The following is a 17,248-nucleotide window of genomic DNA, read 5'->3' as shown; positions in this document are numbered from 1 at the left end:
GGCTGGTAAAAACCTACCTCGTGGGCTATTGTGAAGACTGAATCACTATGTGCCACTAACTGGCAGCATAGCTCTGGGCGCCCAGTAACTCTGGCTCCCCTGATGCACTGCCACTGCTGTCACATCTCCTTGTTCTGGGAAGGAAGGGAAGGCAGCAGCCTCCTGTGCTCCCAGTCAACGCACTCTTCACTGAACGCTGGTCAAGTGCTTGCTGTGCTCAGGTGTGGTGCCAGGTGCCAGAATGTGGTGGTCGAGGCCTTACTGAGTTTACTTGCCAGCTCCAACAGGAGCAACCACTTCTGACTGCTGGGGCAGGGTGGGGTGGGGAGGAAGAGGAAGAAGTCCCAGCAAAACCTGAACCTGAGCAGTCTGAGAGGTTCACTCATGTTCCTGTTTTTAGAGAGGGTAAATTGCCAAAGAGGGTTTGGATTTAGCAGAGTTCTTCATGGTATGTTCAACCCTTCCTGATGGCAAGATTTCCTCCCCTGGCCCTGCCTCAACAGCGCCACCATTTGGAGGCTGAGGGGCAGCATGGCTGGTATGGCCAGAAAATAGGGGACAGAGTGGTGGTGGTGGTGGTGGTGCTTTAGTCACTAAGACATGTCCGACTCTTGGAACCCCGTGGACGGTAGCCCGCCAGGCTCCTCTGTCCATGGGATTTTCCAGGCAAGAATACTGGAGTGGATTGCCATTTCCTTCTCCAGGGGATCTTAGGGGTTTGTGTTATTTGTTGAAACTGGAGCAGCAGGTGAGGGCAGACTCCCCAGGACTTGAAAGCCAAATAAAGGAATCCGAGGTTTAGGAGCAACAAGAAGCCACAAAAAAACTTTGGGGAGGAGGATGGCACCAGATTTTTCAAAGAGAGACAGGGTATGCCTGCTCTGTGGGAAATGAACTGGAGATGGGGAGACCAGAAGGAGGTGAGAGATGAAAATGACCTGTACTGGGAAAGGAACGGTGGGCATGGAAAGGAGACATACCCGGGAGATTTTTGGAAATTGAATCAGCAGAACTTAAAGATGCCCTGAAAGGGGAGGGGTGGGCAGAAAGTAGAGGGTATCATGGATGACATTCAGGTCAGCTCTGGAGCCAGGCCCTGGGTTTCTCTGCCTCCATCCTCTTTTCACTTCCACCCACTGTCGGCAGCACCTGGAAAACTTTTGTCACAACCTCTGCCCCGAAACTGTCCCTGTGTCCGGGGGGATCCTACAGGACAAGACTTTGCTAGGGTGTTCCTTTCCCCCTGGTGGGGATGGGGCATGAAGATGCCTTGGGTGAGATTAAGGGAACGACATGTCACCTTTTTGGCTAAAATCTGCTTGCCGCTTGGGTGTGAGTACTCCCGTGCCCCTGAGTATATAAGAATGTACATGTGTGTGTGTTTCCATGATCAGCTTTATATGGTCACCTCAAGGCCATGGCCACCAGTGCCAGCCTGTTTAAGGACTGAAGCTGAACGTTATAGAAAATTTGTTGCCTGGCTAATCTTCTACAGTAATGGTGCCTACCTCCTCTAGGTCAAAACAGACTATCTAGACATCTGGTTCTTGCAGAATAGCTAAAAAAAGAAAGAAAGAAAAAAGGCTAAATTCTCTTTTTTCATTCCTCTGTCAGCAGCTGCTGTTTGTTTGTACTTCCTGGAGGTCTATCAAGAGTGGAATGAACTGTTTATCCCCCAAACTCATTTTTTTTTTTTTTGCCTGGAAACCAGCCCAAGAATTTCTCCTCCCTCTCCCCACTGTGAGAGTGACTGTGGGGCCTGCTGACCAGCAAGGGGAGGGAAAGGAGCCAGGTCTGAGTTTGGGTGCCCAGGGCAGGGATACACCCTGCTGTTCCCAGCATCAGAGCCCTAGGGGACGCACGCTCTGCAGGCAGGCTGCCTAGAGAACCCTCCAGCTGCAGTGAGCAGGGAGCAGACTCACCTCCAACATAGCACTACCAGTGTGCCCTTCCTTCTGGCCTGTAGGCACTGGGCAGTGTCAAATGCAATATACATGAGCCTTGAAATATACACAAGCAGGGACCCTTCCCCTCCCAGGTAGCCCAGGACCTCTAGTTCTGCTAAAAGAGTTTTGCTCATTTCATTTTTAGAGAGATTTCTAGGGTCTCCAGCACTCAGACTTAGGTCCTTACCCCTGAGCTAGTCACTCCTGCCACCTGGGGAAGGTTCCAAAGGCCAAACAGCTCCATGGGGCGCCAAGGATCAAAGCAGAAGCTTGAGAGGCTGGAGATGAAGGAGTTTGGGCAAGGTTCCAAAAGCATCTCAGTGGCTGAGCTTCTGTGAGAAGGCACATCCCCAGTGTATGTGTGTGGTGGTGGTGGGAGGGGGCTGTTCCTAGAGGAGTCAGCTAGGGTGAGGCCTGAAACTAGAAATGAGGAATAGGGTGGGGCCTCAGAGCAAGCACAGGAACTTAGGCCTTGAGGTTTCCGGGAGAGCTAGAGCCACAAGGGCCATGAGATACAACGACTGTAGCAGCAGAACCCAGATGCCAGGCATTCCACACTGAGGTAGGAGGGATCCTGGCCAGCAGGTCAGCCCACAACTCTGGGAGGAAGCTTCCTGGGGTGGGGAATCTCCTGCCACGGAAGTGACTTCAACTCCTTCCACTCAATAGCCTACCAACTGGGTTCTTGCTCTGTTGAGTAAAAGGTTCCTTAACTTTTTCCAGATGGTTGTTCAGTTCACATCACCAAAGTTCCTCAAGTGAGGCCCTGGAGAAGTGCAGCAACTCCTGAATGCGCTCTTTGCAGAGGGTGACTGGGGGGAATAGGGGAGGGGTGCCCCTGACAATTCCCAGTTGCTGGCTGAAGTCTCCTGAGAATGGTCATGCACTCTGGGGAGTCAAGTAGGGGGAGACAGAAGGTCGGGGGCAGAGGGGCCATTTCTGAATCTAGAACCCCCAAGTTTAACCCTCCATTTCTAAAAACTATCTCCTCCCTCACACCCACCCCTCATGTCCCAGCACATGGAAACTGGGAGCCCAGATCAATGGGGACACAGAGACACTGGCATGTAGCCCTGGGGTGGGCGGGGCAGGCTGCAGACAGATGGGGACAAGCTGTGCTCCTGGGAGGGGCTGCCTGAGGCTGATGGCCACTCTCTGACAGAAGCGCCCTGGACTCTCTCTTGGACAGCAAGGTTAGAGGCAGGGGGAGAGCAATTTAGGGCGGCCCCCTCAGAATAGAGGGGTCGGGAGAGGGGCGGGGGCGGAGGGAACCCGAGATGGGAGGGGAATGGGCTCAAGGTGGAGGCCAGGTTAGCCCACAAGAGCCGCCTCTTAGCAGAGGGCAGGAGGGTAGTTCGGGCCTCCATGGCACCTGGGCTTTGCGGATTACGGCTCTCTGCACAGGGGTCGCAGGGTCCTATGACTCTGTGTCCCCTCTCTCCATGCCCCTCTCCCAGAGGCTGCGCAACTACGTGATCTGTGTCGACTGGCAGAACCCCAGCACCCGCACCGCTCTCAGACCTGCCTCTGCCTACCTGCCCGGCCCTGTGCAGCATGCCGAGTGGGGGCCTCGAGCATCCCCACATGCTCACCCAGCGGCCTCTGCTGCTCCTGCTGTGGCTGCTGTTGCGGCTGGTAACCCGCGCCCAAACAGCACCGGCTGCCCCTATCGCCCTGACCAGTCTGGACACCTCCAGCACACTGAGTCTGGGGGAGCGTGCACGGGCCCTGATGCAGGACTTCCCGCTTGTGGATGGGTGCGTGGGGGCTGGTGGGGGCCTAGCCCGGCCCTGGGCAGGGGAGGAAGTCCAGAGCATGCAGAGCTAGTGGGGCAGCTCCCTCACACCACCCCTGGGTGTCCTCTCCATCATCCTTGGGTGCCCCTCTCCTCTTCTGTCACCCTCTCTGGTGGGAACCCCCTCAGCCCAGGCCTCAGCTAGTCTATGTGACAGTGTGAGGTGGGGGAGTCCCCTGGTTGGCCTGAGCCCGAAGGAGCCCACCCATTTGCCTTGACCTCCCTCCAGCCACAACGACATGCCCCTGGTCCTGAGGCAGTTTAACCGCAAGGGCCTACAGGATGTTAATCTGCGCAATTTCAGCCATGGCCAGACCAGCTTGGATAGGCTTAAAGACGGTCTCGTGGGTGCCCAGGTACCAAGGGGACACACAAGATGCCACCATGGCTCTGGGGGAATGTGGGGGAGTTTGGGGGCCTCAGAGACCACGGGTTAGTCACATCGGAACTCAGTTACCACAGCAACCTAGAAAGTGCCATGACAAGGATGCTGGGGGCTAACAGGGGTCACAGTGAGTCAACATGATGGGCATCCAAGTACCACAGAACAAGCCATGCATCACATGTGACACTGGGCACAGGCAGTGCTGCACCAGCTGTGGAGGCGGTGAGAAACCCAAGAAGTTCTAAAGGAACCCCTACCCAAACCATCCCCTGGTCTTCCCTCAGTTCTGGTCAGCCTACGTCCCATGCCAGACCCAGGAACGGGATGCTGTGCGCCTCACCCTAGAGCAGATTGATCTCATCCACCGCATGTGTGCCTCCTATTCTGAGCTAGAGCTTGTGACCTCAGTTAAAGGTAGACGGATGGGTGGTGGTGGGTGTCAGGGGCTTGATTAAGCTACCCATGTCTCTGACAATGACAATCTGCCCCACCTGCCCCCAGCTCTGAATGGTACCCGGAAGTTGGCTTGCCTCATTGGTGTGGAGGGTGGCCACTCACTGGACAGCAGCCTCTCCGTCTTGCGTACCTTCTATGTGCTGGGTGTGCGCTACCTGACACTCACGCACACCTGCAACACACCCTGGTGAGCTTGGTGCAGATGGTATGGGCCCAGTGAGGCAGGGATCTGCCCAAGATCATGCTGGGGCCCACACCAAGATTCACCCCTGGGACTTGGCCCCGAACCTGGAGTGGGGAGGTCTACAAAGCAAGACTGGATCCCCAGAAGAGCCCTCCTACTGCCCCACACAGCCCTGCTTGGGTCCCTCCTCTTGCTCCAGGGAGTTGCAGGTGTAGAGGGCTCGACGGAACCTCTGTCTAGCTTCTTGTAGCTGAGTCATGACCACCAGTCAGACTGCCTCCTGGCCACCCTGCAGGGCAGAGAGCTCAGCTAAGGGCATCCACCCCTTCTACAGCGATGTCAGTGGGCTGACCAGCTTCGGTGAGGTGAGGACCCCGGCTCCATACCCTGCCCCATGTGAATGCACAGCCCCACCTGGTCCCTCCAGATAAACGCACCTAAGACAAATGCAGCCCTGACACCCTCTCCCCAACCCATCCCTGCAGAAGGTGGTGGCAGAAATGAACCGTCTGGGCATGATGGTGGACTTGTCCCATGTCTCAGACGCCGTGGCACGACGAGCCCTAGAAGTGTCGCAGGCACCTGTGATCTTCTCCCACTCGGCTGCCCGGGCTGTGTGTGAGAGCACCCGGAATGTTCCTGATGACATCCTACAGCTTTTGGTGAGAGACTGCCCTTGCCTGCAAACCTAAAGCAAGACATTCAAACCAGGAGCCCCTGAACCTGAGATTCTGCTCCCTCAATTTCCTCAAACCCTAGGTTAAAGATCTTCTGCCCCCAAAACACATGAACCACAGCCCTTGAACTCTTGAACTCTACGTGGGGGTTCTAGGTAGTAAACATTCCTCGAGAACCTCCCTGGTGGTCCAGTGGCTAAGACTCCGTGCTCCCAATGTAGGGGATCCGGGTTCCATCCCTGGTCGATAGATCCCACCCACTGCAACTGATAGCTCACATGTTGCAACTAAAGACCCTGCCTGCCCCAGTAGAAGATCCCGCATGCGACAAGTAAGATGGAGGCTCCCACGTGCCACAACTAAGACACGGTGCACCTAAAAGAATAAATAAAAATACTCCTCCAAACCCACAAACCAAGTGCCAAGACACCACCCAGACCCAGAGCTGAGGCTCCCCCATTCACACAAACCCAGAAAGGAGACGTCTCTGATCTCAAAGCCAGGACTGAACACCTTCCTTAGAGGGCTGAGAGAGTGAAGAGGCAGGTGGTTGTGCCAGGGGCCAAGTCAAATGTCCATTGTCCAACCCTGCAGAAGAACAACGGTGGCATTGTGATGGTGTCCTTATCCGTGGGGGTGTTACAGTGCAACCCACTAGCCAACGTGTCTACTGTGGCAGGTAAGCCTCACCCTGGGCTCTCTGAACAGTTCTGATTTGGACCTGAAACAGGGCACAAATTTGAGGAGGACCTCAAAAGGGCCCCAGGGGTTTGACCCACTGCTGGCAAGAGGCACTGCTCCCCCAAGCCCAATAATGAATGGCACACAGTTCTTGGAGCCACGGAATCAAAATGGATGCTGATGGGTATCCGGGAGGCAGTCAGACACAGAGTCCAGGTGCTGCCCATCTGCACCTCTGCAGGAGCTCCAAAGCACGTTGCCTGTGCCTCTGGTCAAGGGACTGGGCAGCTCCATAGGTCCCTGGGGTCTCTGTCAATTGTTTCCTTGTTCCTTTCTCACCACCCATGGAAAGGCTACCTCGCAGGTTCTCAAGGGAACTGAGAGGCAGAGTGAATCTTGGCCCAAATGCGTGGCTCTGAGGTCCACTCCAAATCTGAAGTCCAGTCTGGAGCCAGCCGGGATCACTTCAGACCAAACCTCAGGGCTCTCTACTCGGTGCTCTGGGTGCCAGGCCATGAAGAAACTGGCCTGTCTGGCCTACAGGCTGCAAGAAGGGGAATCAACAAAGTCCAGTCCTCACCACCTCCCCCCGACCCTAGAAGTCCCACACTGCTGACTTTCCATCCTTCAGATCACTTTGACCACATCAGGGCTGTCATTGGATCCAAGTTCATCGGGATTGGAGGAGATTATGATGGGGCTGGCCGGTGAGTGCATCCATGTGGGCTTGTCTTGGTCTGGATGTGTCACGGGGGGGCTTTCATAGCCACGGTGCCCACCATACTATGGTCCTCATGGCCTTGACCACAGCCTCAGGTCTGCTGGCCCCACTGGTATCTCCCCTCTCCCAGGGTCTGTTTGCTGGGCTCTCCTGTCTATCTGCAACCCATTGGCCCTACTCTAGATCATCATATTTGGCTAACCCAACCAGACAGACCTCATCTGTCCAGCATGTGCACCCAGCCAGTGTCAGTAGACCCATGGCCTCTGAGCAGACTCTTAGCAGGGTCTGGGGTGGGCTAACCATCTTCTCTGCCTGCAGTTGGGTCTGTGCATGCAAGGGGGTCAACCTAGTTCTTCAAAAGCTTTTCTTCTTTCTATAAACAGAAGGAAAAGTTTGCATTCAGTGAAAGACATAGATCTTAATAGTTCAATTCAAAGAATTTTGATGAATATTCAAGGAGCTTTAGGGCCCTTCTTCTGAAGGATGAAGAGCAGGCTTGAATCATTTACTCTCTCCAAGTCTCCATTTCCCATATTTGACCAGGGCTGGGGTTCAGTGGACCCTGCACACACAGGACACTGGTTCTGACTCAGGACCAGGGGGCAGGTCTGAGGCCCAATAGCTGGCTGGCTGGTGGCCACACAGGTTCCCACAGGGTCTGGAAGACGTGTCCACATACCCAGTACTCATAGAAGAGTTGCTGAGGCGTGGCTGGAGTGAGGAAGAGCTCTGGGGTGTCCTTCGAGGAAACCTGCTGCGGGTCTTCAGTCGGGTGGAGCAGGTATGCTGGGCTGGGCCACAGAGGAGCTCTGAGCATGTGTATTGGGGCGGGTGCTGTGGGAGCTGCTGCCCACTGACTGACGCCTCCAGGTTCGGGAGGAAAACAAGGGACAGAGTCCCTTGGAAGATGAGTTCCCAGATGAGCAGCTGGGGAGCTCCTGCCGCTCCGTCCTCTCGCATCTGCAGCAGAGAGAGAATCTGGCTCAAGACCAGAAACTAACCAGAACTCCAAGGCATGGGAGTCCTATTTTGTCAACTATGCGGTCATTCTCAAAATCTTCCCCCAACACAGCCCCTGGCCTCCTAGTTATTGCTGCCTTCCTGGTCCTCATTCTTTGGCTCTGGTGATCCATTAATCCTGCCAGATGTCACTTTGGCAGATGCAGACATCCACAAAGTTTCCTCTCATGCAAGCACAAACATTTCCCAAAAATAAATGTTTCAAAAATGGAATCAGCATGAGCTGTCCTTGTCTGTAGTGGAGCCTGTGGTACAGGCCCCAACACTGGGGTTTGGTGGGGGACCCTGCAGTTCAGACACCAGGTACTCAAGGCAGACCTGTTGGCAGTGGCCTGAGGAATCCCAGGGGGGTTGGCTCAGCACCAGGAGAAGATAGTGGGAGGCTCTGGCTGCAGGAAGGCAGACTTTACTCATTCCCTCTGAGTAGCTCACCTCAATCCTGACCCATCGTCTACCACCTGGAGATCTTTTAGGGAATTCTGGCTCAGATTCCCAAGAAGAGAACCTGCTTGGATCACAAATGATCTTTGTTCCTATTTGGACAGAGCCAGAATGTCAGGCTACTTAATGGGCCACAGACCTCTAATGGCTGGACAGCTCTGGAGGTGGGCCCACCCCTCCCCCTGCTCCTCAGAGACTTTCTAAGACATTCAGTCTACTTAGCCACTACATCTTCCCTCAGTCCATAAATGATAATGTGCTAGGGACTTCCCTGGTGGTCCAGTGGCTAAGGCTCTGCATTCCCAATGTGGGAGGCCTGGGTTCAATCCCTGGTCAGGCAACTAGATCCCACATGCAGCAACTAAGAGTTCACATGCCTCAACTAGAAGGTCCCGCATTGTGCAACTCAGACCCTGTGCAGCCAAATAAGCTAAAGAAAAAATACAAAAAATGATGAGACATAAATTGACCAGGGAGTAGGTAACCCCCTTCCTAAAACAGTTAGGACTACCCTGTAGCTCAAACAGTAAAGAATCTGCCTTTGATGCAGGGGACCAGGGTTCAATCCCTGGGTTGGGAAGTTCCTCTGGAGAAGGAAATGCAATCCACCACAATATTCTTGCCTGGAGAACTCCAAGGACAGAGAAACCTGGCAGGCCACAGTCCATGGGGTCACAAAGAGTTGGACATGATAGAGCAACTAACACACATAAGTGAAAATGAAAGTGAAGTCGCTCAGTCGTGTCCGACTCTTTGCGACCTGTGGACTGCAGCCCACCAAGCTCCTCCGTCCATGGGATTCTCCAGGCAAGAATACTGGAGTAGGTTACCATTTCCTTCTCCAGGGGATCTTCCCAACCCAGGGATCGAACCCAGGGATCGAACCCAGGTCTCCCACATTGCAGGCAGACGCTTTAACCTCTGCGCCACCAGGGAAGCCCCCTCTTTCCAAGATGGCTATTATTAACTAAAGTTTAGTATGTATATTCCTCTAGAGTCTTTTTTTGTGTATGTGTAAAGAAACACAAGCTGGAATCAAGATTGCCGGGAGAAATATCAATAACCTCAGATACGCAGATGACATCACCCTTATGGCAGAAAGTGAAGAGGAACTAAAAAGCCTCTTGATGAAAGTGAAAGTGGAGAGTGAAAAACTTGGCTTAAAGCTCAACTTTCAGAAAACAAAGATCATGGCATCCAGTCCCATCTCTTCATGGGAAATAGATGGGGAAACAGTGGAAACAGTGTCAGACTTTATTTTTTTGGGCTCCAAAATCACTGCAGATGGTGACTGCAGCCAAGAAATTAAAAGACGCTTACTCCTTGGAAGGAAAGTTATGACCAACCTAGATAGCATATTCAAAAGCAGAGACATTACTTTGCCAACAAAAGTCCATCTAGTCAAGGCTATGGTTTTTCCTGTGGTCATGTATGGATGTGAGAGTTGGACTCTGAAGAAGGCTGAGCGCTGAAGAATTGATGCTTTTGAACTGTGGTGTTGGAGAAGACTCTTGAGAGTCCCTTGGACTGCAAGGAGATCCAACCAGTCCATTCCGAAGGAGATCAGCCCTGGGATTTCTTTGGAGGGAATGATGCTGAAGCTGAAACTCCAGTACTTTGGCCACCTCACGTGAAGAGCTGACTCATTGGAAAAGACTCTGATGCTGGGAGGGATTGGGGGCAAGAGGAGAAGGGGACGACAGAGGATGAGATGGCTGGATGGCATCACTGACTCGATGCACGTGGGTCTGGGTGAACTCCGGGAGTTGGTGATGGATAGGGAGGCCCGGTGTGCTGCAATTCATGGGGTCGCAAAGAGTCGGACACGACTGAGCAACTGAACTGAACTGAACTGATGTCAACATAGGTACAGAAGTAAATTTGGGGGAAGATTTTTGTTTTCTGAGCAGAGGCACATCCTATAAAACGAACCTATGCTCCCCGCATTAGGAGCACACAGTCTTAACCACTGGACCAGCAAGAAGTCCCCAGAAGTAAATTTTAATAAGAGATGTGGTAAAGAATCCGCCTGCCAATGCCGGAGATGCAAGAGATGTGGGTTTGATCCCTGGGGAAGATCCCTGGAGAAGGAAATGTCAACCCACTCCAGTATTCTTGCCTGGGAAATCCCACGCACAGAGGGGTCTGGCAGCCTACAGTCCATGGGGTGACAGAAAAGTCGCACAACTTAGTGAACGAGCAGGCACTAAAACAAAATGGTCTCCCATAAATATTATACAAATTTAATTTTTGTTAAAAATATATAGGGGATCTTTTTCTTCTGCCAGTCAAAACATACAGATCTAATTCACTCTTTTAAATTTTAATTCTTCCCAGAATTTCATGGAATATTTAACCAGTTGGAGTGCAGGCATATCCCTGCAGCTAAAACCCCACATGGGCTTGCGACCTGTCTGCCTAGAGGTGAAACTGGGAAGATTCCTGGGCCCCTCCTAGTCACCCCCTGGCCTCCTCCCCGAATCAGTAGGCCCCTGGCGCTTGGGAGGGGTGGGTGCAGGGCAGGAAGCAGGGACAGAGGAAACCCATGGTGAGCCGCCTGAGGGCGCTCGGGGCAAAGGCTGGCCTGGCCTATTGGGGCGCGACCCTAGATGGGAGGGAAGGGCCTACCTCCCCCTGGCGGCAACGCTGGGCGGCGGCATTGCGGATCCCCGAGCTAATCTGCCTAGCGTCCTGACTCCAGCCGCTTCTCACGAAGCCGTGCCGCTGGGTCACCAGCATCGACGGTCGGGACCCCACTGTCGCCCTCTGCCCTTCGCCCGCTCCTCTTAGTTCTCGAGACCCGCCTCTGCCCGGCTGCTCGGCCCTGTGCAGCAATGCTGTCCCTAGGCCCCGAGCGTCCCCACGTGCTCACTCAGCGGCCTCTGCTGCGTCTGCTGCTCCTGCTCTGGCTGCTGCTGCGGCTGGTAACCAGCGCCCAGACCACCCCGGGCGGTCCCAGCGCCCAGACCACGTGGGGAACCCCTAGCGCCCTGACCAGGCCGGCCACCTCCAGCACCCCAACAGCTCCAGGCACCCCTAGAGGCCTGAGTCTCCAGGAGCGTGCGCGGGCCCTGATGCGGCACTTCCGGCTGGTGGATGGGTGCGTAGGTGCGGGTGTGCGGGCTGGTGGGCGCTGAACCCGTTCCTGGGCAGGAGAGAAGGTCCAGAGCGTCAAGAGTTAGAAAGAAAGCTCCCTGATACACCCCTCTCCTCCACCACCCCCATAGGGCGCCTTCCTCCCCATTACGCTGTTGCTGGTAGAAACCCCTACCTAATACCTGCTCTTCAGGACTATCATCCGTGTGAGGTGGGGATATGGGGTGGGACAGGGTAGGCCCATGACCTGGAGGCCATGTCCCCTACTCTTCTTACTTTGTCCTGACAACCCCAGCCACAACCACCTGCCGCTGCTCCTGAAACGGCATTTCCAGAACAAGCTACAAGGTGTGAACCTGCGCAATTTCAGACTCGGCCAGACCAACCTAGACAAGCTCAGGGATGGCTTCGTGGGTGCACAGGTACCAGAGGGACACACATAATGGCCTCTGGGGAATCTGGGGGCCACAGAAACCTTGGAAGACAGGCCTCTGATGGACATAGGACACACTATGTGCCATCATGTGGCTGCTGGGGAGTGAGTATAGGGGTGTTGGAGGTCAAGACAGGCCAGCTGCATGGGTGCCCAGGTTCTGTGGAGACACAGAAAGTGATCGGAAAATCCTTGGTGAGGGTGGGGCTCTGAAACCACAAAGGATATGGTGGATTGCCCTTGGGGCATTCACATAGCCCATGGACAAACAGCAAGCAATGATGTGTCATGATTTCAACTGGGCTGCTGGCAGCAAGCTGAATAGTCATCAGGGTACCACAGGGTCATGCGGTGCTGGACTCAGGCCACTGACCCACATGAGTGCCCTGAGGGCTGAGGAGGAGTAAGTAGCAGGCCTATAGCATTGAGACCAGCCTAATCTCATTCTGGACCCCTGGGCCAACCACCAGTTCTGGTCAGCCTACGCCCCATGCCAGACTCAGGACCAGGATGCCGTGCGCCTCACACTGGAGCAGATTGACCTCATCCGCCGCATGTGTGACTCCTACAATGAACTGGAGCTCGTGACTTCAGCCGAAGGTGGGCTGGGGGAAGGGAGGGGAGTCAGGGGCTACTCTGGTGGTTCTGGCCCTGGCCTCTGACCACTTGATCCATCTTCTTCTAGGACTGAACAGCACTCAAAAGCTTGCCTGCCTTATTGGCGTGGAGGGTGGTCATTCACTTGACAGCAGCCTCGCTGTGCTACGCGGTTTCTATCTGCTGGGAGTTCGCTACCTGACGCTCACCTTTACCTGCAACACTCCCTGGTGAGCAGACTGCCTGGCCTGGGGTGGAATGGTAGATGCTTGGTGGGGAAAGTGCCAGAGAGGTGAGGATAGAGGGGTCCACAGAAGGAGGCTGGACTATCAGCAGGTCCCTCACACTCCCAGAAAGCAGCTGGTCTGAATCCTCACCCTGTTCTGAGGTGGGACACGCGGACAGAGAGTCTGGATGTCCAGGCTCTGTTGGCCAAGGTGTGGCCTGCTAGATTGCCCTCCTCTGGCTGTCTTTCAGGGCAGAGAGCTCCACCAAGTTTCAGCTCTTCTACACCAACATTAGTGGGTTGACAAGCTTTGGTGAGGTAAGAACTCCTTTTCAATACCCTACCTCAGCCACCCTGTACAGGTATGCACACACGTGCATCCCTCCTGACAACCCCCCCCCAAAAAAAAAATCCTCCACTTGTCCCTGCAGAAGGTGATAGAGGAAATGAATCGCCTGGGCATGATGGTGGACTTGTCCTATGGGTCGCATGCCCTGGCACAGCAAGCCCTGAAGGTGTCAAAGGCTCCTGTGATCTTCTCCCACTCGGCTGCCAAAGCTGTGTGTGACAACATGCTAAACATTCCTGATGACATCCTGCAACTTCTGGTGAGCGGCCACCCCAGCCCTCAAACCCAGGACTTCATCCAAAGATCCTTGACCCTGAGCAAAGCTACCAGTCCAGTCCTCACTCACCCTTGGACCTGGTTAACCCTCCCCTATCTCTGAAACTCAAGGCCAAATCAGTTCCCACCCAGGGGCCAAGAGAGGTAAAGCCTCACCCAAGCCCTCACCAAGCATTTGCCTTATCAGGACCCCCAGGGCATAGGTGGCAGGCCATCAGGTCAGCAGGGGCAAGCTGAGTGTTCCTTTGTTCATCCACGTAGAAGAAGAATGGTGGCATTGTGATGGTGTCGCTGTCCATGGGGGTGCTGCAGTGTAACCTGTTTGCTAATGTGTCCACCGTGGCAGGTGAGCCCCACGTACAATTCTTCGTGCAGTTGTAGCTTGGCCTGTGGCTGCTCGGGCCGTCAGGAGAGCTCTAGCCCTCTAGCACACCCTGGGCCCTGGGCAGGCCTCCCAACAGTCTAGGGGAGCAGACACAGCTCTTCACTGCCCTGAACCCAGATCTGGGGCTCCAACCAGTGCAACAGGTTTAGGGGGAGGCAACTGCCTCTGCTTCTGAGTTTCTCTTTTGCTCCCATATCCCTAGACAGGACAGGCAGAACCCTATGACCAGGCTCTCAAGGAACCAGAGGCATGGTGGCTCCTAGGCAAGAAAAGGTCCTAAGAGGTTCGGGCCCTGAGGTTCACTCTGGGTCCAGTGTCTAGCCTGAGGCCACTCCAGAACTCACAGCAGGCTAGGAGCTCCATGGGATCAGCTGTCCTGTCTTGGATTTCCTTGGGCAGGGGAGCTGGTCACGCTGAGCTTCCTCAGATCAGGGCTGGTTCCAGGATCTAACTCCAGCCTCATGCTACCCACCACTACCCTCATCCTCTAGATCACTTTGACCACATCAGGGCAGTCATGGGATCTGAGTTCATCGGGATTAGCGGGAGTTATGATGGGTCTGGCCGGTGAGTGTTTCCCTGGGGTTTGTCTTGGCTGGGATACAGTGGGGAGTCCCTTAGTCTCAGTTCCCCATCCATGGTCCTCCCATCCTTCATCCTCCATTACAGACTCTGGTCTTTTAGCCCACCTGGCATCTTTCCCCTCCCAGGACCTGGTTCCTGGATTCTCCTTGTCCTTCCTGTGGTCCATTTGACCCATTCCCACTCCAGGGCATCACAGTTGTTAAGAATCCCACCCCCTTTCAAGACCTGTCCAGCACATGCTCCACTGCTAGCCCAGCAGATGTGCTGTGGGCTGAGCATCTGCCCAGCAGGTTAGTGCTGCCGAAGCCCAGTTCTTCCAGGAGCTTCCAAAGTTGCATTCAGTAGCCTGAGGAACATGGCCTTTAACTTCCCATATGTGGTTGGAGCTGGTGCCACAGTGGGCCCTCAGCCAGGACCGGGGCTGAGGAGCCACAGTTAGCCAGCTGGTGGCCACACAGGTTCCCCGAGGGGCTGGAGGATGTGTCCACATACCCGGTACTCATAGAGGAGTTGCTGAGGCGAGGCTGGAGGGAGGAAGAGCTTCAGGGCGTCCTTCGTGGAAACCTGCTTCGGGTCTTCAGTCAGGTGGAACAGGTGTGCTGGGCTGGACAAAAGAGGGTTCAGTGGCTTCAGCGGGGGAGGGGGCACTGTGGAAGCCACTGACTGCTGACTTTTATCTTCAGGTGAGAGAGGAAAGCAAAGGTCAGAGTCCTTTGGAGGATGAATTTCCAAATAGGCAAGTGGGCAGGTCGTGCCATTCCCACCTCCTGACTCAGCCTCAGAGTAAGCCTCGGGCCACACACGGGGTGAGAAACAAGTGGCTAACCAACCAGGCCCTCCAGAGGCCCCCAAAAGCCTCCCTACAACTCGTTTTAGGTCTTGTGGCTGCTGTCACCTTCTCAGTCCTCATCCTGTGGCTCTAGTGACCTGGCTAGTCCCCCAGAGGTCACTGTGGCAAAGTCTCACGAAGTTTCCCTTCTAGTCATCCAGCCACAAACATATATATGCTGAGAATAAACATTTCGAGTACAGAGCCAGGTGTGACAGTCCTTTCTTCACAGGGAAAGGGGGTTCGGTCTGATGGGCTCTTGATTGGTGAGGGGTCTTAGGTTCTACCCCCAGCTGCCCAGTATGTTTGGTTCCCACTGGCTTCCAGCTTTGTCTCTCTCTCTGGAAAGGCAGAAGAACCTTACCTTATTCTTACGCTAAAAGCCTGAGCCCACAAAACAGCAGTAAAGAATCAAGTTCAAAGTTGATCCCATCATGGAGTGTAACAAAGGGTACATTCCCAATCTCTCTCTGAAAGGTTTTTTTAAAAAATTTTTTTAGAGGATGATACCTTTTATAGAATAAACTAATGTGTTTGGAAATATCAAGAGAGAAAGCATGGGAAGATTTTTCAGATAAGGTACTCTGATTTTTGTTAAACTGATTTTTTTTTTTTTTAATGGGCGGGGGTGGGAATCAAGCTGTTAAAAGAAAGAAAAGAAACTGTTCAGCTCTACATCTGCTCAGCTTCCTACAGACCCTCCATCTTTTGGCCACTTTCCTCTCCCAGTCCACAGGGTGGGCCAGAGCCAGATCTAAGTTCCTTCCATGGGAAATTTAAATTAGCAGAGAGTCTACAGTGCCAACTGTTATAAATTGTGTCCATACACTTGTCAGTCTCTCTTTGAATTCTGTTCCATTTATTAAAACAAGTTGATATCTAGGAGAGTGAGTCTTCCACTTAGGAGTATCATCTCAGGAACTTTCCTGGTGGTCCAGTGGGTAAAACCCTGGGCTCCCAGTGCAGGGAACCCGGGTTCAATCACTAGGGAACTAGATCCCACATGCTGCAAGTAAGACTGCATGCCGCAACTAAATATCCTGCCTGCTGCAATGAACATCAAAGATCCTTTGTGCCGCAACTAAGGCCGTGGCGCAGCCGAATAAATAAATAAACATAAAAAAAGTGAAAAATCAAGTCACAGAGTGGGGGAAGTTTTCAACATGTATAACTGACAAAAGGTATATATCCAGAGGCAGACAAGCCAGTATAAAAATGGGCAAGACATTTGCAAAGGAACTTAACAAAAGAGGATATCCAAGTGGCCAATAAGAAAATGAAAAGACTGTCAACTTTACTAGTCACTGCTGCTGCTGCTGCTGCTAAGTCGCTTCAGTCGTGTCCGACTCTGTGCGACCCCATAAATGGCAGCCCACCAGGCTCCACCGTCCCTGGGATTCTCCAGGCAAGAACACTGGAGTGGGTTGCCATTTCCTTCTCCAATGCATGAAAGTGAAAAGTGAAAGGGAAGTCGCTCAGTCGCATCTGACTCTTCCAGACCCCATGGACTGCAGCCCACCAGGCTCCTCCGTCAATGGGATTTTCCAGGCAAGAGTACTGGAGTGGGGTGCTATTGCCTTCTCTGTACTAGGCACTGCTGCTGCTGCTGCTGCTAAGTCACTTCAGTCGTGTCCGACTCTGTGCGACCCTAGAGACGGAAGCCCACCAGTCTCCCCTGTCCTTGGGATTCTCCAGGCAAGAACACTGGAGTGGGTTGCCATTTCCTTCTCCAACACATGAAAGTGAAAAGTGAAAGGGAAGTCGCTCAGTTGTGTCCGACTCTTAGCGACCCCATGGACTGCAGCCTACCAGGCTCCTTCATCGATGGGATTTTCCAGGCAAGAGTGCTGGAGTGGGGTGCCATTGCCTTCTCCAATACTAGTCACTAGAGAAATGCAAAGTAAAACTCACAGAAAAAGATAACTAAAATTCAACAGATGAACAATAGGGTGTTATTAAGGATGTGCAGCATAAGGTTTTCTCATACCCAGCTGGTGGCAGTGTAAACTGACTAAAAAAAAAAAAAAACTGTTTTGAAAAACTGTTCCACATTATTTACTAAAGTTAAAGACACATATCAGTTCAGTTCAGTTGCTCAGTCATGTCTGACTCTTTGCAACCCCAGGGACTGCAACACACCAGGCCTCCCTGTCCATCACCAAC

The 17,248-nt window shown here is 53.5% G+C and overlaps 2 protein-coding genes across 5 annotated transcripts; both read left to right on the top strand.

Annotated features, from left to right (window-relative positions):
- Positions 1–2,044: 2,044 nt before the first annotated feature.
- DPEP2 (dipeptidase 2) lies at positions 2,045–8,081 on the top strand. Of its 3 annotated transcripts, XM_061387694.1 has the most exons (12): positions 2,045–2,508; positions 2,670–3,139; positions 3,404–3,703; positions 3,971–4,097; positions 4,411–4,540; positions 4,628–4,769; positions 5,062–5,131; positions 5,252–5,428; positions 6,038–6,122; positions 6,756–6,831; positions 7,494–7,629; positions 7,719–8,081. In XM_061387694.1, the coding sequence occupies exons 3-12, from the start codon at positions 3,501–3,503 to the stop codon at positions 7,974–7,976; spliced, it is 1,404 nt and encodes a 467-aa protein (XP_061243678.1). In that variant the 5' UTR covers positions 2,045–2,508; positions 2,670–3,139; positions 3,404–3,500; the 3' UTR covers positions 7,977–8,081. The 3 variants fall into 3 exon arrangements, with proteins under 3 accessions (XP_061243678.1, XP_061243679.1, XP_061243681.1); XM_061387695.1 differs by having other exon boundaries at positions 2,045–3,139; XM_061387697.1 differs by lacking the exons at positions 2,045–2,508; positions 2,670–3,139 and having other exon boundaries at positions 3,191–3,703.
- Positions 8,082–9,321: 1,240 nt separating this feature from the next.
- Positions 9,322–15,289, top strand: DPEP3 (dipeptidase 3). 2 transcript variants are annotated; one of them, XM_061387692.1, is made up of 10 exons: positions 9,331–11,409; positions 11,701–11,827; positions 12,309–12,438; positions 12,524–12,665; positions 12,913–12,979; positions 13,093–13,269; positions 13,548–13,632; positions 14,163–14,238; positions 14,715–14,850; positions 14,940–15,289. In XM_061387692.1, exons 1-10 carry the CDS (start codon positions 11,144–11,146, stop codon positions 15,177–15,179), a joined length of 1,446 nt encoding a protein of 481 aa, XP_061243676.1. In that variant the 5' UTR covers positions 9,331–11,143; the 3' UTR covers positions 15,180–15,289. The 2 variants fall into 2 exon arrangements, with proteins under 2 accessions (XP_061243677.1, XP_061243676.1); XM_061387693.1 differs by lacking the exons at positions 13,548–13,632; positions 14,715–14,850; positions 14,940–15,289 and having other exon boundaries at positions 9,322–11,409; positions 14,163–14,707.
- The last annotated feature ends 1,959 nt before the right edge of the window (positions 15,290–17,248 follow it).

The sequence above is a fragment of the Bos javanicus genome, chromosome 18 (genome assembly GCF_032452875.1).
Source record: "Bos javanicus breed banteng chromosome 18, ARS-OSU_banteng_1.0, whole genome shotgun sequence".
Lineage (NCBI taxonomy): Eukaryota > Metazoa > Chordata > Mammalia > Artiodactyla > Bovidae > Bos > Bos javanicus.
Note: the sequence above shows the minus strand (reverse complement) of the source record. Positions and strands in the feature narration are given on the sequence as shown.